Source organism: Metopolophium dirhodum, chromosome 1 (genome assembly GCF_019925205.1).
Source record: "Metopolophium dirhodum isolate CAU chromosome 1, ASM1992520v1, whole genome shotgun sequence".
NCBI lineage: Eukaryota > Metazoa > Arthropoda > Insecta > Hemiptera > Aphididae > Metopolophium > Metopolophium dirhodum.
Genome location: NC_083560.1, coordinates 37,713,574 through 37,734,594, shown reverse-complemented (window position 1 = coordinate 37,734,594; position 21,021 = coordinate 37,713,574). Strand labels below are relative to the sequence as shown.

At 28.2% G+C, this 21,021-nt stretch overlaps 2 protein-coding genes, 1 long non-coding RNA gene and 1 pseudogene across 3 annotated transcripts; 2 read left to right on the top strand and 2 right to left on the bottom strand.

Annotated features, from left to right (window-relative positions):
- Nucleotides 1-1,491: 1,491 nt before the first annotated feature.
- On the bottom strand, nucleotides 1,492-5,388 carry LOC132935866 (transformer-2 protein homolog beta-like). Its single transcript, XM_061002502.1, has 7 exons — nucleotides 5,160-5,388; nucleotides 4,668-4,931; nucleotides 4,438-4,566; nucleotides 4,202-4,374; nucleotides 4,006-4,044; nucleotides 3,825-3,934; nucleotides 1,492-1,621 (listed from the first exon to the last, which is right to left on the bottom strand). The coding sequence occupies exons 1-7, from the start codon at nucleotides 5,172-5,174 to the stop codon at nucleotides 1,611-1,613; spliced, it is 741 nt and encodes a 246-aa protein (XP_060858485.1). The 5' UTR covers nucleotides 5,175-5,388; the 3' UTR covers nucleotides 1,492-1,610.
- A 6,391-nt stretch (nucleotides 5,389-11,779) lies between these two features.
- On the bottom strand, nucleotides 11,780-14,432 carry LOC132935580 (uncharacterized). The gene is made up of 6 exons (XR_009663283.1): nucleotides 14,044-14,432; nucleotides 13,862-13,972; nucleotides 13,563-13,695; nucleotides 13,029-13,201; nucleotides 12,785-12,960; nucleotides 11,780-12,727 (listed from the first exon to the last, which is right to left on the bottom strand). It is a non-coding gene; the product is annotated as an uncharacterized LOC132935580 (long non-coding RNA).
- Nucleotides 14,433-18,581: 4,149 nt separating this feature from the next.
- On the top strand, nucleotides 18,582-19,014 carry LOC132935579 (uncharacterized). The gene is made up of 2 exons (XM_061002171.1): nucleotides 18,582-18,725; nucleotides 18,871-19,014. Exons 1-2 carry the CDS (start codon nucleotides 18,582-18,584, stop codon nucleotides 19,012-19,014), a joined length of 288 nt encoding a protein of 95 aa, XP_060858154.1.
- A 411-nt stretch (nucleotides 19,015-19,425) lies between these two features.
- Nucleotides 19,426-20,803, top strand: LOC132937866 (uncharacterized; annotated as a pseudogene).
- Nucleotides 20,804-21,021: the final 218 nt, after the last annotated feature.

Here is a 21,021-nt window from a genome sequence, read left to right as displayed (position 1 = left end):
ATAATTTAAAACTAGCTAGAAATACATTGGAAAATTGTAAATTCATTGAGTCAAATAAGGGAAATGTGAAATGTGCACATATTTTAAATTTACACAATGTACAAAATGAAATAAAACTTTTAAACTTACTAATAAAATTAGTGCAGCTCATGTTCAATGGTATAATAATAAAATGAATTCAAATACGCTGCTCAAACCTTAAGTTCCTCTACTGCTGATGCTTTAGAATATTTAAACAAAATTAATATGACTGGGTTTTCTGATGTTAAAGCAACTGTTGAGTACTGTAAAGTTCTTGACAGAATTTTTGATTTTCTCAACTCAAAATATTCATTTTCCAACTGTCAAAAATCTCCAATTTTTAAAAATATTATTAGGTCCCTTAAAACTGTTATAATCCCTTTAAATAAATATCTGTACTCTTTAAAATTTAATAATACTTAATTACACAAATCAAATAAAAAAAACCTTTATAATGGGATTTGCTGTTGCTGTTAAATCAGTTTTTAGTATAGCAGAAGAAATATTTACTGAACATTATTCATCATTAAATATGAATTATATTTTAACTTATAAGTTTTCCCAAGACCACCTTGAGTTATTATTTGCCCAAATTAGGCAATGGTATGGATCAAATAACAACCCTAATGTGATACAATTTAAAACAGCTTTCAAACAAGTTTTATTTAAAAATTTTATCTAGAAACTAATGTATTTGATGATGATATTTCAGGAGGAATTTTTGAATTTAAATTGTACAGAGAGCAAAAAAATATTATTAATGACATAACATATATTGAAAAACTTGATGAGAATATTTGTAACAGATTAGTACTACTAAATACTTTAAATCCAACATAAGCAGAAGCCAAAAAAAATATTTTATATTATATACTAGGATATATCATCAGAGGAATTGTAAATAATTTGGATTGTGATTCATGTATTACATATTTATTTAAAAAAATATCTGATCATAGTTATAATCATTCATCTGTTTCTCAATTTAAAAATTTTAAAAATAAAGGGGGTTTAATATCAGGATCTGAAGACACATTTAAAATTATTGTAGAAACTTAAAAATTATTTTTATTTTATACTCACAATTTAAAAAAATTAAATTTTCCCAACTTAATTATTATAATATTACGTAAAATTAAAAATTTTTGTTAAACTGCATTATTGTTTACACCCAGTGTTACACATAATATGTTGCCTACCAGAATATTTATAATGTTTACTATGTTTATTTAAAGTATTTAATTGATCTCAGCTACTAATGAGCTACTCAATTTTTAAAAAGCAACTCACTTTTTAAAATACAAATAATTGTATTTTTTTTTTAGGCAAAATCAGATTTAGGTTATACATCATATAATTAATAATTAAGGAATAAGAATCATAATTTCATGATTTTGTCTACTAAATTTCAAATATATATTGTTTTTTATTAACTTATAATTTAAATATTTGACAAATTGTATATTAACAAATGCTTCACATTAAAATTAATTTTGTGTTTGAAAAAAAATTGAGCAATAAAAAAACTATGTATATTCTATTTCTTCACAAGACATTCCTGCGTTCATGATATTCCAGCTCATTTAGGTTTAATTACGACCTGTGTTAAAAAAAAAAAACAAAAAAACGAAGATTTTAATTATTAATTATATTAAGATATAAATTATAAATATTTATTTAATATAAATATACATATTCAAATATTAAATTTAAGTGTACTAAATTGTTATTGCCCTACCACCGAACCAAATAATAATTATCATCCTCCATTCCTACCAGATGACCTTATGTCAGATGTCTAATCTAATATTTCAATATTTTATTCTATCTTTATATATATTATATACTGTGTATGTAAGAGTCTAGTATACGACATATTTATGGAATGAGGGTATAAACATTTTATAATATTAGAAATCTTATGTTGAATGAATTATTATTTGAATATATTTTAATCATGTTAGTATGATTAAGGCTTGTCACTATAATGCATGTGTAATTTAACGTGCGTACTTATCATACAAACATAATTTTATAAACTTATATAGTTGAAAATCAATAAAAATAATATTAGTGAATACTGGCATAGAATTTATAAAACAAAAAAATATTGGGTAATAAATAAAATGTGACATTTAAGGATCTTAAGAAATTTATCTTCTATACTAAAATATCAATTACTAACTATGCAAATTATCATAACTTTTTTGAAGGTATGTAATAGTACATAAAAATATCTTAGTAAAATAGAATCTAGTAAAACCATCTGATGGTCTCCAACTGGGTGGGGTAATACATTTTATATGATAGCAGGGAGATAACAAACTAGCACCAATTTAAATACCCAATTTCATTATTTAATCTAAAAATTAACTGTTTAAAAAGTAATATTAGATTTTGGTTATTATTTACTTAATAATTTTTGGAGGAATAATAGTCATTTAATATTTTATAAAAAAAATATATATAGGGGATTGCATAAGTAATTAAGTCTTTTTCAGATAATTTGTATTATTTATCAATACATTTATAATTTAAAATACTTTTATACCTAGAGGACTAATATATAGGTACTTTAAATTGTAGGTAAACACAAGAAAAAAAAAATCTGAGAAACTCTTAATCCTATTAACAAAATCACCTTCTATTTAATAAATACAAAATATTGATGAGTTTCGCCACAAGAGATTATAACATATTCAATTTTTTATTTTAATAGATATATACAAACATGATATATATATATGTATCATAGGTTTTCAGCACTGTCTTGTTAATCACGTAATCATTTATTTTGTTGCTATAAATTTGTTGATTACAAAACATTAACACCTAAAGTACATAATATACCTGTATAAAATATGTCACAAGACAAATAAATTAAAAGGTACAATTAGTCTGTTGTGTGATCATATTTTTGATAATTTGAATTCTCTAATCCAAAATAAAACAAATAAGATTAGTTTGTGGGGAATTAAAGGGAAATCAGCAGTCATTTAACTTTCCAAATTTATAATTTCATAACTGATGTCGAACCCAACATCAACTAAATTACCCATTCAAATAGTAGTTGGACAATAAGTATTAACAAACACCGACAATTACACCGAAATGTTGGGATTTAGATAATCAAAACAAGACCTATTATAGAAAGTATTTTAGGGAATTACTAAGAAAGAATTTCTTTTTCATGCATACATAAAAATTCGATATTTTTAAGTTATTATAAGCTATTAGAACGTTATTTTTTTAGAGGAAATTTACACCATTCTATAAATTTACCTCTGTAACTAGTGGTGACAAACTGTTAATTTTCTTGACAAACTTCAAGATCTTCATTAGTGTCTACCAATTTTCTACCCTCGGGTTATATTGTGAATATGAGTCTTCATGTGTTTTACTTTTGTAATTTGAAGAATCTTCTTTTAATATTTTTTTTTTAAATTAAAAAAAAAAAGTTCTAAAGTTATAGAAGTTCGAGAAGTCTTCAAGTTATTTATAGGTACCTATATATTATTATCTTAACAGTTTGAAATATTCTATTTTCTTCGAATATGTTCTTCAGGAAATTAATAAAAAATTGAATATGTGAGAAATCTTGATTAAATACTTTGAAAGCTGAAAACTGCATAAAGTAATTGGTTATTTTTTAAACTTATATTCTTATATGAGAAAAACCCGAGAAAACGAAGAAAAAATAATGGGATAGCAACAGTTAATTAAAATAAGCTTAACAAAACACTGGATTGCGGGATAGGGTACTAATGTCGAACGTTTTGACTAAAAAAATATTTAAGACTTACGTGGAGAATAAGAACGTGAACGTGACCTATCGTAACGTGATCTGTGTTCTCTATAGTGGCCTCCTCCTCCACCACCACCACCACCTCTGTATCCACCCTCATAGTGATCACTAAAAACAAATAATTGTATATTATGTAAATTGTAATACAAATATGTATTAATAATTAATTAACTACTCACTCATAATCTCTATCTCTGTTATATCTATCATAACGTTCTCTTCGATCACCACGATCATATCGGTTATCATCATATCTATCATAAGTTCCTGTCCTAAATGACCTTCCTTCTCTTATTCTAAAATTTTAAAACACAAAATAATAATTTCTAAGCACACAAAATCAACAATAATACTTATGTAAAAAAATGTAATTACGTTGGTCTGCCCATATAAATGCCAGGTGTTGGTTTATGAGGGCGTTGGGTAAGTGAAAAATCTACTCGAATTCTGCGGCCGTCAATTTCCATGCCAGAGCATTCTTCTCTAGCTACCTTAGCATCTTCATGCTTTTTGAAATAGGCAAAACCAAAACCGCGAGACCTTCCAGTCTGAAATAAACATTACAAATTATAAAATTGTATCAAGTATTTCATTAATGTTTAACTGCTTACTTTAGCATCCATAATAATAAGGATTTTGTCGATGTTACCATATTTTACAAGTATGTCATAGAGCTTAGGTTCTGTAGTGTACACACTTAGGCCGAATATTCCCAGACATTTGTTAGGTTTGGGGTTTTCCTAAAACAAAACAATATTTCATAATGAAATTTTCATTAAATAAATTAAGCAAATTGAGGTAAAAATGCGCGGGAAATTAATGGTGTTATTATGTTATTTACATGTCTGCTGTGTCTCGAGCCTGAGCCTCGAGAGTGGCTTCGGTAACTGTGTCGACGATCTCCAGAATACGAACGGGACCTTGAGTACGAATATCTCGAGTTGCTCTTATATTCGATGCCGTTGCAGCTGAGTAGCTGAGAAAGCGATCTAGAACGAGTCTTCGAGTGAGTGTGTGATCGACTGCGAGAGTTGTAATCGCTCGGCGATGTGCTACGGATTCGGCTGGGAGAGATGGAACTGGATTTTGAACTCCAGCTACTGTCCTGTAACAATAAAACCGACGGTCGGTAAACATGGGTCTTATAAAGTAAATAAATAAACAATTGCGAGCATTAAAAAATTTCAGTTAAAATATTCTTAACACGACATAACCTCAATTACTGTCAAGAGAGAATGCATTGAATTCACTCCGAAAACGCAAGAAACGGCGTCAAGTTTAACTACGAATAGCATGGGTGGTACTGCGGCAGAACTCCAAAGTTGTTACTCACCTCAACGTCACTCATTTTCGAAGCTCAATTCACGTGTCTGTCCGTCACCGAGTCAATTAAATCTCGTTCAGCACGATATCGGTCAAAAATCCTCAACAAGGGGTCGGATTAACGGTGGTGCCGCAAAAAACTGATACGACCGCAAGTACAACTTTAACGGAAAAATATATTTCGCTCTCGCCTTGAGTGCAGGAGCCAGGAAACAAAAAAAAGGATCGAACAGCAGAACACAAAAATTGTATATAGCAAGAGACGCAGACGCTGAAAACAAAGCTTGTGAGCTAAGGGAAGTCCCCTCCGCCCTGCAACGGCGTCCCTTTTCAGTTTAGCCAACGTGCGCGTGACTCCTTCCACTAGAGTACAAGACGTGAGCCAAACAACAACGCTCATCTGGAGGCGTTTTTCGAAAATTTATTGGTTCACCCTTTTTCCCGCCGTCAAACACGCACAGTTCACACCACCACTGAAACCGGCAAAACCCGTTTTAGCAGCGGCCCCATATCCAGCACACTAAAATATTTTTTTTAGTTAGTAGTTGGTGAGAGCTGATCTTGTTGGTCACACTCATAATTTTAGTAAATCACTGGTCAGGTGCAGGGTAGTTGTTCGAAAAATGATAAGAGTGTCGAATACGATAATTCTGAAATGTTGGCATTATCAACATAGTATTTTTTTTTAAATAGGAAATAATTTGATATTTTAAATATGTGCTACACTGAATAATTCGTTTGCTATTATTAATTATTACATAATAAAAATTATTGAAGAATGAACAAGCCATAGCTATATACAAGCCATTTTTAACTCATATTGTTTTAAACTCTTTAAATAGTCTTATTTGCTAATTTATATTGCGTAATTTGTTGACAAAAGACTTAAGTTAGGTTAGGTAATTAAGTTTATAGGTCTATTGTCTATGGCATAGACAGAGAAAATACTAAAACTACTGTTGTAACGTTTCCTCTTCACCTATCACTCTTACTACCCGTTCAGGTGTCGTTCTGTTTATATTAACGAGATCTAGGAGACTCGACCTCGGTTAGGTTAGGTTAAGTTAAAAAAATAATTTAATTTTAACTTTTTAACTTAACTAGTTATTTTTGGCTTTTCGTTAACTTAACTGTTAACTTACTAAATTTCTTTTTTCATTAACGAATTAATTTTTAATTTTAAGAAGTAAGTTAAGTTAATGTTGGAATTAAATTGTGGTTGGGTGTTTAAAACAAAATACAATGTTCATGGACATGTTGATCGATACAAGGCTAGGGTAGTAGCAAAAGGGTATAGTCAAATATTCGGTATTGATTTTAATGAAACTTTTAGTCCTGTAGTAAAGCTTGATTCAATTCGGTCTATATTAGCTATATCAGCAGCAGAACAATTACAACTTCGACAATTTGACGTTCAAACAGCCTTTTTATATGGAGACTTGGACGAAGAAATTTACATGAGACAACCAGAAGGGTTCAACGATGGTACTGAAATGGTGTGCAGACTTTAACGCAGTTTATATGGTCTAAAGCAGTCACCACGATGTTGGAACATAAAGTTCAAAACATTTCTTCTTAACTTTAATCTATTAGAAACAAAAGCAGATCCCTGTGTTTTTGTTAATAGAGAAAATAACAAAGTATTAATTGTCGCTATATTTGTTGATGATGGTCTAGTTGCAGCTACATCGAGTCAGGATGTAAATGCATTAATTGAATATTTGAGACAACATTTCAATATTACCGAAGGAGAATTGAATCAATTTTTAGGTACAGAAATTGAGCAAAAATCTGATGGATCAATTGTAATGCACCAAGGGTTGTATTGTAAAAGAATATTGGAGAAGTTCAATATGACTGAAGCAAAATCAGTTCAAATACCAGCAGACCCTCAACATTCATTAGATGACAAGCAACAAAATACTAATTTAACTAGTAAAGTTCCATATCGTGAAGCAGTCGGAAGCTTATTATATCTCAGTCAGATTACAAGACCAGACATAACATTTTCAGTAAATCTAGTTAGTAGATACATCGAGGATCCAAAGGAACAACACTGGACAGCAGTGAAACGAATTTTAAAATATTTAAAGGGAACTATTAATTTTGGATTGGTATTTAGTTCTAGACAAAAACTCATGTTAAAAGGATACAGTGATGCTGACTATGCAGGTGACTTGGATACAAGAAGATCAACATCAGGGTCAGTATTTACATTAGGATCTGGAAGTATAGCATGGAGTTCACGTCGTCAACAGTGTGTTAACCTTAGCACAACTGAATCAGAGTACATAGCTTTAAGTCAAGCAGTACAAGAATTAACTTGGTTAAAATTGTTTTTAGGCGAATTGCTGGACCAGCCAAAAACGGTGCCAACAATGTATGGAGACAATCAAAGTGCGATTAAACTTGTAAAAATCCAGAGTTTCATAGAAGAACGAAGCACATAGATGTTCGCTACCACTATATAAGAGAAAAGTTCAATGAGGGATTGTTTTCATTGGAGTACATATCCAGCAAGGAGCAGATTGCGGACATTATGACAAAACCAACTCCACGAACGCGGTTCAATGAGCTAAGGGAGATGTTAGGAGTTATAAATATTGATGTATAAGGGTATATTGTTTAAGGGAAAGTGTTGGAATTATAAACAAAACACCCTATATAATGTAGTGTATAAGTAATATATTCACACTGTAGTTCATCAGACGCTGACTATACATTTTTATATACTACAGCATATATGTCCTGCGTAGTGTAGCCGGGTATACATAGTTAGTCGTTGATTTATATTACGCCTCGTAACACTATTGTACATCGTATCATTATACTTATTATTATATTATATATATCCGATTATATTATTATTTACCTTTTAACTTCTGTATATCTGTGTACTTCAACAAATAGATATGACTTACCTACCTAACTACCTAACTGGCTGTACAGCAAAACATACACTTTATGATGGATAAACAATAAAAAAGGGTTTACTCTAGAGCATAATGAGATATTGAATACCTATACCTAGACAATTTGTTAATTTTATCCTTCTGTTGTTGAGTTATGCAATACCTACCTATATGTTTGTGATATATCTCATTACAATTTTTTTATTATATTACATAGCTCATTAATTCACTAGTTCACTCTTATATCCTTATAGTTTAGGAATAAAAAATGTACATACCTACCACCAAAATATATACAGTAGAAACTCGATTAACCGTCACTCTCGGGACCGACACTATGATGGTTAACAGAAAATCAGCCATAAACGTACCTATGTATTCTACAATGTCAACGTGTGTACATACAAGAAAAATACAAACATACATATTACATACTTTACAAATTAATTTTGTCATTCTCTTTTCTTTCTTCGCGACTTAAGATTTTTGAGCTCCAAAGTTCCGAATTTTACTGAGAAGTAACACCTGCGTTGCATATGCCATTTTTTTGGACGATGATGGATAACAGAGAGTGAGGGATAATCAAGTTTCTACTGTACTTTTGTAAAAAAATACATATAATAAAATACTATTACATTATTATAGGTACATTTCACTTTCGCATATCTTCATTGTCTTTAACAATTCAATTTATTCTGCATTAAGTTAAGTTTAACAATATTGTATTAATGTTATTCAGATGACTTTTCACTTAGAAATTCCATGTGACATTACATACTGTAATTACTATAACCACAGTTAACTACTCCAATAGTCACTGTCAGGGCCCCCACAAGGGGGGATCTAATGGACCTAGCGTACAGGGACCTGGCTATTTTAGGGACCCGTTGAAATGTATTTGTAATTTTTTTAATTTTGATAGGGACATTTATTTGATTTGATAGAAATTTGGTTATTTTAAGCTGTGGGTAAATTATTTATCCCCTTAAAATTGTGTATGAGACATCCATATCGTTTTTAATGGGTTATATTTTTTGGAAGTTTTATACAGCCCAAAATTTGATGTGGGGGGCCTGGTCACTGTTCTCATAATTTATAATTTGTTTGCTTAGTTAGGTACCTTAAATTACACTTCATTTTAAATATATCACCTAAAACAATATTATATTAATACATATTATGCTCATGAAACAGTCGTATATGACACAAAAATCAATGTCACCATAAACCTTATGTCATTCAACAAATGTCTTATTTTTGTTACACCTTATTCTGACTTAATATTTACAATTTCAATTGCATAATAAATTAATGTATGGTCATGCATGGTTTGGTATATTCTACAAGCTGCACAAACTATAAATTTGTTCGATTACATTGCATTATACTACTTTTAATTTATATTACAGTCAATAACTTAGTAACTAAATTGTGCAGTGGAAATAAATACAAAAACAAATTATTGCCATTTGTTATTTCACAATAAATACTCTATTATATATTCAGTGTACTCTAGACTCAACCTTTGTTATGACTTAATTATTTTATTTTTGAACATTAAAACTGACCGCTTATGTTTCTATAGGTAGTCGGACCTCAACGGGAACGAGAAAATTTTGACTCCGGTATACAAGTTGTAGAAGTCCAGATGCAAGAAGTTTTGTTGGATGTCAACAACATTGAGGTAATGGAAGTCGCGATGGACGACAATAACGTCGAAATCGTTGAAGTCCTAATGAATAGAGACGGACAATTACCAGCTCAAGTCAAAGTGGTATCAGATGATGATACTTTAATGGTATCTTCGACTTTCACCACTATATGTCATTGAAGAGGTCAGTAAAAAAATAAAATACAATCATGTCTCTTAAATTTCAGGTTGAACAAATCGTCCCGAATTTTCGCTGTAAGGTTCGAACAGATTTTACTCCCCGAGGTGTTTCTAACGAATCTAGACGTAATCGTCTGGTTATATGAATTTATTTATAAATGGGTAAATATTAGGTATCACGGTATCGATGTACTCTTATATTATTCTTACGAATTACGATAGTTCATTAAACAAATATGAGACAATTTCAGATGTATCTACAATTAAAACGACATTAGATAATGAATAATTCAAATTGTATATTAGATTGTTAATGCGTATTAAAAGATAAATAAAAATAATTTTCAGTTTGGTGCCCTGGGCAGTCGCCCATAGCTTTCGCCGGCCCTGAGACGGAAGAACAATATTCAGACATATTCACTAAACCACTTTTAAAAGATAGACTTGAAAAATTAAAGGAAAAATTATCATTGTTTCAATTACATTAATTCTTTATTGTATAAAATATTAATTACGGGGGTGTGTTGAATATAATTTAATATTGTATAACGTATCATCATATAGTGTGACAACAACAATATCATTGTTATTAATAATGTGCAAAATCACGCCATATCATGTGATATAATTATTAACGAATCGGATATTGTAAAACAGTGGCGTGAGACTTAGGTCAATAGGTCACTTGTATAGTTGTATATAAGGCCGACTTTTAGCATACTGTAGGGACTACATTATAATATTACTTATGTGTACGTCATGCGTTTAGTAAGTGTTACTTATTACTAAAAGCAGTGTAGTCATTTTTGTCCAGATCGATCTACAAACACAATCCTAAACTCAACAATTATAATTATGGAAATTAGAATGAACACAGTCACTTTTCATGTGATCAACATACTAATTAAAAAAAGTAAATTAACTTTGTTTATACTGAGTTAAGTTCATATTGTTTATACTTTTAGATTCTGAGCAGACCGATGAATGTATTGGTTTTACAATGATGTGTGTTTAATTTGTTTTTTAACTTTTAACTTATGATTTGTTAACTGTTAACTTCTAACTTATTGATTTTATGTTTTGTTAACTCAACTCGAGTGAATTATTTTCATTAACTTGCCCACCTTTCGACTTATATTAACATCAAATTTGAGCTCACTGTATAAATAAATAAAAATATGATTTTGAAATTAATTTTTGGGAACAAAATTGTCATACTGCCAATGCACTTAAAATTAATCAACATTTAAGCAGAAAATACTTTTGAACTGTAAATTATATAAAAGTACTAAGAATTGTAACATAAGAGTTAGGACGTACATTGTCATCTTCCTGAACATCAACATCCATAGGTTCCAATTAATGATTTATACATTCTTGAACTATATTTAAATCATTGAAAAAAAAATATAAAATGGTAAAATTTAATTTTATGGGCAATGTGAGAGAAAAAAAGCTTTCTACTAGAAACTGTCTTCAGACAAAAAAAAATACTTTGTTCGTACCTGGTAATATATTGTGTAAGAGTTAAGTTTAAATAAAATGTGTATGGATTGAGTTAAACAAACCTGTGACCCAGTTTTCTATAATATGCTATAATTTCAAGATCTATAAATAAATAATATTGGATTTTCACATAGTAGTGATAGGTAATCATCTTTCTACAATCTTATTAATTGTATTAAATATGAAACAGCATTTTTTTTGTGTAAATTATTTTTTATTTACATATTTTTTATGTATATTTATCTTTTGTATATCTCATATATCAAATACAGTGAACATGTTATTATATATATATAAATAAAATATCTTTTACTATTCACTGTTTAGTTAATATATAAGGTAAAAAATATATTTTATAAACAATTTGTTAGTATGTATAAATGTATGTATAAATGCTTTTTTTTTTAAAAATACGATTATATGATTCATATTTTAATTGTACGTGTCATTCAGTAATCATCTAGTTGGTACTTTGGGGAGTCAAAAGTAAAAAATTCCTAGTAGTTAATAGAAGTGTCATATAAAAAAATATAAAAAAATAAGGAAAAATTAATGTACAGTTGACTGTTACCCTATTTATACTTTTTTTTATTTTTAAAATCTGTAGGTAATATACGTTATAATAAAAAAGATTAAAAAAACAATATCATTGAGTTAATTATATATTCGTTTGTTATTATTCTATAAATTATTCCATTGCATTTAAATTAATTAAAAATTGTAACACATTAAAAGGTAACATAAACCTCTTGAGGCTAAGCTTGTGTAACATAAATTCTTATACTATATACAATTTTTACTTAATTTAATTTAATCATTTTTCCAACATGCAGAGATTAACAAATATTATATAATATACACAATTATTATACATAATTGTTTCTTTGTAAAGTCTTCCTTGGGAACATATTCTAGTAAGCTTATGTTAACTGTTTTCAATGATGGGCATGTAGTAAGTTTTTGTTTGAATTGCACCATGGCTGATGCTGAAAAAAAATTTTACTAGAGAGAATGTTATAGCATTAAATAAGAATATTTCAAATTACTTTATGAAAAAGATTATAAACATTTAAAATTAACATTTTTAGGCTGACTTTCATTACAGTGACCCACTTGTAACCTACTGTACAGCAGAGTGACATCCACTTACCCACCTTTTTTTTTTTTAAATTACAAAGATTACAATTTTTGATTATCATCAAAATGAGTTGCAGATTGCTTTTAATTTGATTTTTTTCCATTTTTATCCTCTTTGTTTTCTTAGAAGTTATGCATTTTTATAATTCTCTTTGGTTTTTCTGACTATATTGAATTTGGTCACTTGTTCACCTAAACATTTTTAAAAGTTTAGCTTTATATGTTCATAAATAATGAAATATAACATACTTATCGTTTGGATATCTAATTGATCAGGATTTGGCCTGAACATACACAGTGCAACTTAGAAGTAATTATGAATTGGACATAATATTTCCCAATTTATAGGATTCCAAACTAATGAATCAGAAACTTCAGTCTGTTGTAGAACAAAATACATGATCAATAAATTGAAACCACCACACCTAAAGTAATAATAATTTTGTTAAAAATATAAGCACGATGCATAATTTTATCAATTTTGTTTGATTACACTGATGACTGGTAGAGATCAACGTGGAATGGTTTTTTAGGATTGTGTGAGTTTTCTTTGAGTTAGATAGAATCTATGTAAGTACATTTGGGCTTTGCCAATCGAACTTAAACTCTCTACTTCTTCAACTGTCCATTTCACCTGTATCAGGTCTATATTGTGTTCTACTGACTCTAGGAGCAAAAACAGTGTTGTATTATTATTACCCACATTGGTTTAGCTAACTATAGGTGGCACTAAAATCATTTTTTAGTTCTATTCTCAAAATAAAATATTTTACCCAGACACGCTCAGGGCAAATTATTCTATTGTGTGGATAATTCAAGTGCAATTCCTAATGCTAATTTGGTTTTGGGACATCTGATGCTTGTATCCAGCCAATATTCGAAAAGCTGTTCTTCGCTGACTTTTTCAAATCCAAATTCTGGTTGAGACTCAACCTTTGGTATTATTACTACTGGGGTATTGTATGGTTTGATATTGTTATATTGTATACACTACACAGATATTTAACTAAATATGACTTATTCTTACTTGTATGCCATGGGGTTTATTTTTTAAAAGTAAATTTAACGATTTGTCAACGTCATTGACATTGTTGACTTTTAACATGCATTTATCATAGTTGTTATTATTATAATCGTTCTCAACAGCTTCATTAGGTGAGCTACAAAAAAATAAATATTAAATTGAGTTGCGATAGTAAAATTATCAATAATTTAAATTAGAGGATTATAAAGACAATTTTTATTTTCTGCTTGAAAAGAAAATAAGTTATTTAAATTATTAAAAAAAAAAGAATATGATTCTTTCAAAAATATGGTGTATCTTACGCTTTTTGAATTATTTTTCATTTCTTTTCTAAGATAGGACCAACTTTTTTCTTGAGAAATGTCCTGTACATGATGTTCCTCCAACATAAATTGTTTTACACTCATCAGTATCTAAAAAAAAAACTTATTTATTTTTTATTGTCTGTTGTTGTTTGTTATTATCAAAATAACACAATGATTACCAAATATCTACATTGACAAGAATAATCCATAAACTATTGGGTTTCTCTAGTTTAATAATATTTTTTTATACTACTTAAACATATGTTAACATCAATGTCATTTGTTGTTGACAGTGTACAACAACATCCATCTTCCACGACTGTAAATAACACAGTATTAAATTATTTTGGCCATCACATAAGACACAATACAGTTACAAAAACTTTAATTGCAGTTTAATTTCTAATAGGTACCTATACATAACACAAATGAAACATAAGTGAAAGTAGAAACAAAATTGCTTAAGTGAGCAAACTAGATTTTTTCTTTTTATACATATAATTTGTTTGTTTATTTATGCTGTTCAAATTTATATTATTGAATTTTTTTTTTTGATTTTTTACAGTGTATTTGAGTATTTAAGGAGAAAAGATAAATGTAAATGTGTTGTACATAAAATAACTCCTAGGCCTCCACACAATTTTAAACTCAGTGCCTAGTAATCTTCACTGATATTAAATAAAATAAAATAATTAATAAAAATAATAATATTTATCAGTGCAAATGCTAGTAAATTTTATGCAGCCCTCTCAAAATTTAATTTTTAAATTATCAGTTTCGTAGGTATCAAAACCACACATTAACACAGTTAGACCATGTGTAATATGTCAGTAGATGTAGATTAAGAGGACATCACATCAGTTCGTGTTTGCCTTTATCTTACAAACATGTAACAGAAAATTTGCATTCAGTAGAACCAATTTTGCATTATCGACTTTAATATTACAGTAAATTGGACTATTATAAAATGTACGGATCAGAATATTATAATATACCCTGAGCATTTTAAAATTGTAATATTTTACAGTTGTAACTCACTTTATAATACAAATATCGATCCAAGCCAACAAAAACACTTTTTGCTAAAATTTTTTTCCCGGGAGTGCCGAGTGGAGCATTTTGAACATGGGCTAGAGTTTTCACAACAACTACAGTGATTACTCAGATAAATAATTTAATTTATTTTAACATAGAATAGCTATAGAAGCACACAATCAACATTTTATAACACTCAACAGTTTTTATATTCTAAGTTCTAAATAGATAATATGTATGAACTTTTAAATAATTGACAATGTTTTGATAATATTACCTTTATGGTTATATAGAGTATAACATATAGAACTGACTTTTGAAATAACTTTTGTTCTAACCTATATTTAAAAACATTTTTTATATATATAATTTGTAGCCACTTGCGCGTGGCTAAAATTAATTTTACGCTCAGCAGATCACATTTATTTTATTTATTTATTAATTAATTCACGGAATAAAAAATTCCTTATTTAGTACAGTACATAACAATAATTCAGTAAAATAAGATAGCTAACATATACAAGGGGTGATGGCCTAAAAAATACAGCAGAATTACAGGCACAGTAAATATATACTAAAATAATTAGGACACAAGTAAAATTACATACAACAAATGTACAAAAATAACAGAATATTAAGGTAAACTGAGAAAGGAGGGGTCCTCGTTAGCCAACCGCATCATGCGGTCAATTGGTTTGTTTTTACCGTAATTGGTACAGTGGAGAGGTACAGCAAAAGGAACTTGAGACCTTGTGGCCCGATGAGGAACTTTAAAGTTTACTTGGACGAGCAGTGAAGGGGCGTTTAAGGAACCATCGATTAATTTTTTTAAAAAGGCCAGATTAGCTTTAACGCGCCTATCTGCTAAAGATGTAAGGCCAAGTGCGCGCAATACTGGAGTATAGTCATGAGGAGGATGGACAATTTTTAGCATGTAATCTGCAGACGACAGAAAGCGCCTTTGTACTCGCTCTAAGTGGCAAGAATCAGTTACCACAAACGGGTCCCAGAGCACAGACTTTATTATATAATAAAGGAAAACAGAGGACAGATCTGATGTTATACAAAAAGGTCCCAGATAGACCATCAGGGCCAACGGAGTGTACATTTTTTAGAGCAGCTAACCCGTTTTCGACATCATCGACACTGAAGATGCAGTCAGAAGGTAAAGTATGCTGCGCAAATGGAATAACAGGTACTTGCTGGGGAAGGCACATAGACTGAGTTAAAGTAGGATGAGATTTAGCTCGTCTAGTTTAATATTAAAGCAAATTGAACTCTTACAGCATTTAAAGGTAAGATTATTATCCAGGCATCTTGTAGATTTTTTATTGTATTTTAATTTTAAAGCGAGTTATGAGTATTTTAAAATTGTAAATTGTTTATACATCTTAAAATACTCATAACTTGCTTTAAAATTAAAATATAACAAAAAGCCTATAAGATGCTCTATATAATAATATTACCTTTAAATTTTATAAGAGCCAATTCACTCTAACTTTTAAACTAACAGAGCTAACATGATCTAACATGATCTGAGTGTAAAATTTGCTATGTTACATACTTGAAAGACGGAAACAAATTTCTGTGTAGCATTTTCTTAACACATTTGACAATTTTATTTTAACTGTTATAACATTCTCCTTTATGACTGAATGGTTACGCTACATTTAACTTTTATTTCATAAATATAAATTCAAATGATTGTATTTACGGTTTAGTATTAGGCAGATGAATTTGACTAATTTAAGGCAATGATTTCGGTACCTATTTTTATTTTAATTTTATGATTAATACTTAGTATTAGTATTTAGAAAATGCAATAATAAATGAATTAAATGAAATAAATAATTTTTACAAATACAAATAAAAATTAAAATACGTTGTTGAAAATGTAGAAAAAAATATTATCATTATTTAAAAATAATAATTGATAAAATTAATAATTTAGAAATACAAAAAATTACATGTGAACTTCTGTTACATTTTCCAGCGGGTGGACTAGACCATTTTTAGAAGGGACCTAAAAGCCCTCCCTGGTGCTTCCTTAGCACCGTGCCTGTTCTGCTGAACACAAATTTTGTATGTTGAAAGTGATGGAGACAACACACACGGTAGTCAAGTCTTCTAAAATCATAATAGTGTACTATATTTAAAATTGAATCAATCGGCCCAAAACATTGGAAAACAAACTCAATGGTTATATAAACATATTTAAACATTGCTGTTTTTTTTTTAGTAGAGTAGATAAGAAAAATATATTTTATTTTTATGTCTACCTTATTAATCATTTAAATTTAAATAAATTGACTTCTATAAAATAAGAATTTTAATTAAATTTTTACCTAATTAATTTTAATTAAATCAAAATAGTGAAAATACCTACAAAAAAAAAATATTATAATTTATAATAGAAGAACTAGCGGGTTACCTATAATTTATTACTATTTGTGTATTATAAAGTTGATACTTACGAGGAATTTTTTGAGGTGGATTAAACACACAGTCTTTAAATGAAATTTTTGACTCTAAATTTCCAATATCAACTAGGTACCATAGGAAGGTTAATTATGGTATCATTTTTATCCTAGATATTAAAAAAAAAATAAATTATAATTAATAATAAGACTCAATGATTATTGGTTTAATGAAAAGTAATTATTATTTCTTACATTTATTTATTATTACAATTATTATTTAGTCTTTATCTATCATAAGCGCAATGAGTAAGTATATTTCATTTTGTTATGTTGTGTCTATCATCAATGTATCATAGGTACCTAATAATATTTAATATTTATATCTACTTTATAGAAATGGGCAGAAAAAGAACTTCTCCTGTTCATATATATTTTAAGTTTAATATTTTTCGAGTGGGGAAAATCAGAATGTCTAATAGAGTGTTGTAGACAAGAACTTGTAGGCTAGCATGCAAAAAACTTAGAGCGGCATATCGAAAGTTTGCATTATGATATTTTTGCAAAATATTTGTCTGTGGATTCGAGAGAAATTGAAAAAAATAAGAAATGTTATGAACTGACAACTATTAAGGTTCATGTAATAAAAATATAGAACAAAATTATACAAATTTATCCATTTGCATTTTATTTTTAACTTTTAATTATAACAGTCTGTATACTCGAAAATTATCAATGACCTATAATTTTATAATTTATTAGTTATAACTTATAACTTATAAGTTATAACACTAAAACAATACAATAAAATTAATATGTTTTACCTACCTCAGTACATTTTTTTATTTTTTAACTTTACCGATTTGATAAATATTATAGTTTATAAATAGGTACCTAACCTAACCTATAGAAATTTGAAGTAAATATTTATCAAATTTTTATTATGGCAAAAACCAAAGTCACAATCAAAACTACATTTTGAAAATAAGAAATCAAACTCAAAGTGTATTTCTATTGAGCTTACAGCACACCAACTCATGAATGCTTGTACAGAATTAGAAACGGTTAATGGACGACCATTTGAACTTTTAGATGATGGTGGATTTCGTAAAATTTTAAATCCTTTATTAAAAGGTTTGGCCGGTTTACATAATGGCTATAATGTCATTAATAAACGCAATGTAAGGTCAAATGTTATTGATAAATCAAATGAAGTTGTGGCAAATATTAAAGACTTAGTTAAAAACAAATTATTATGCCTTAAAATGGATTGTGCGTCAAGAAAGGATAAGTCCATTTTAGGAATTAATGTTCAATATGCAGCTGCCGATACAACAGTGACTACTTTACACACATTAGCTATGATAGAGTTAACCCAACAACACACTGCTGTTTATTTAAAAGAAAAGGTCAGTAAATAGTAAATACTAAATAGTACTAAATAGCAAATACTAAATTGTTTATAATTAAGCTTTTTAATAAATAGATGAACATTGATTAGATATAAAAATTTAAAATACCTACTATAGTAAACAATTAACAAATTTATTTCAGGTCAATGAAGTCTTAACAGTTTTTGAAATTAAAAAACAACAAATTCTTACAATCACGACTGACAATGCGAGAAACTTTGTCAAGATGGTAGACCTAATGCATAAAGAAAATTATGTTAATAAAAATACTTTATTTTTATTTTAGCTTTACAATGTTAAAACTTTTAAATTTTAGATTTTAATTGTTAGTTTTTACTTATAAATTATAATAATTGATAGTAAATAATGTTGTAAATTAGTCGATAAATAAGTAAGAGGTATTATAATTTTTAATATACCTAAGCTTAATGATTATAGTAATGATTTTAGTATCTGCACATATCAAAATTGCAAAGTAGTACAAGTAGGTACCTATGATTAAATATTAAATTCATTAGGTATCTAGTTATTTACCAGGAAATCATTGTTAAACTAAGTAAAATTTAAACTTTTTGAAAATTTAAAAAATATTTTTCAAGATGAAGAATTGTTAGAAGATAAAACAAATAATAATCAAATTAGTGAAGATTTGGAATTGAATCCTCTAGATGGCTTAGAAGATGATTTAGTGACTGTGATGTCAAACCAAAACCATGATTTTGAAGAACAAACTTTGAAGCCTCTAAATGTGTTAATTCGTTGCTCTGTGCATATTTTACAACTTTGTGTAGAAGATGCACTTAAATCAACACCAGATCGAAAATTAGTTTCTAAAATGAGAGAGGTAGTATATAATAATCGTTTAAATATTTAAAATATCTGTAGACTAATTATGAATTTTAAAATTGTGTGAATAATGATTATGGTTGCTCATAGATAGTGAAAAAACTAAGAACTCCAACAGTAATTCGAATGATAAAAGGTCTTCATCCAAAAGCAAAAAAGGCGATCATTTATGTGGAGACTCGATGGGGTAGTTCTTGTGACATGTTAAATCGTCTCTTAGAGTTAAAAGATGTATGTAAAGATGTCTCCGATACATTTAAAGAATTGAATGTAACTGATGATCAATGGCAGAAAACAGAAATTTTAGTATGTTTCATCTTGTATTATTTAATTTTTTAACCTTATTTTAAAAATGTTTTACCTACTTTGTTTCAAAAAGTTTCTAATGTTTCTATAATATTTTTAACACAATGGTAATTTAAGTATTTAACATTTAACTATAAATTTAATTATGTAAATATTAATAATTTTGACAGGTAAAAGCTTTATTACCTGCTAAGCAAGCCACAGTTCAACTTCAAAAAGAAGACCTTACTATTGGAGATTTCTATGGAATTTGGCTTAAGTGTTGCAGAGATACTTGTAAAGTAGGTTCAGGCTTTTCTAAGATTTTATCTACTTCAATGGAAAAAAGAGATAAATTACTGTTGGATAATCCTATTTTTGTAGCTGGTAAGTTTCAAAATACTATTTTAAATTTTTTCAAATACAAACTAAAATTAAATTAATAAAACCATTATTATGATTTTGAATATTTGAACTGTTTTAGGTATCTATTTAGACCCAAGATTTCAATGTCTCCTAGATGATGACTCCAAGTATAAAGCAATTAATATTTTAGTTGATGGTGGAAGATGATTTTATGGTTAGATAAAAATTCAATGCCGATTTCAAATGATGAAATTATTGAATCTGCAACTCATTGTGAGGTTGACAATCATAATTTTTCAAATGTTGAAGATGATGATTTGGAAGATTTTATTAAAACTAAAACATGTATTTCTATACAAGAACAAAATTAAAGTGTTGAAGCAATACCAATTCGTTTGTTGGTACAAAGCTATGATAATATTCAACGTTTACATCATTCCACGAGTATTAGACAGTATTGGCAGGATTTGAAGTTGATTAAACCAGAGATATTTAGATTAGCACAAGTAATCCTAAGTGTTCCTGTTACTCAAGTAAGTACTGAACATTTTTGGATTATTAATAATTGTATTCTTTAGACTTTAGTTTTAACTTCTGTTATTAATGTAATTCAATTTTAATTTAGTTATATTAAATAACTATTGAATTATAATATTATATTATATACTGAGGTTTATCAGTGAAAAAAAAATAGAAACAATTTAAAGTTTATATAGGAAATTCAAATTTCAAATAATGTTTACTTTTTAGTTTTTAGTGTTTTTTTTAAAAAAAAACAATAGATAAATAAATAATA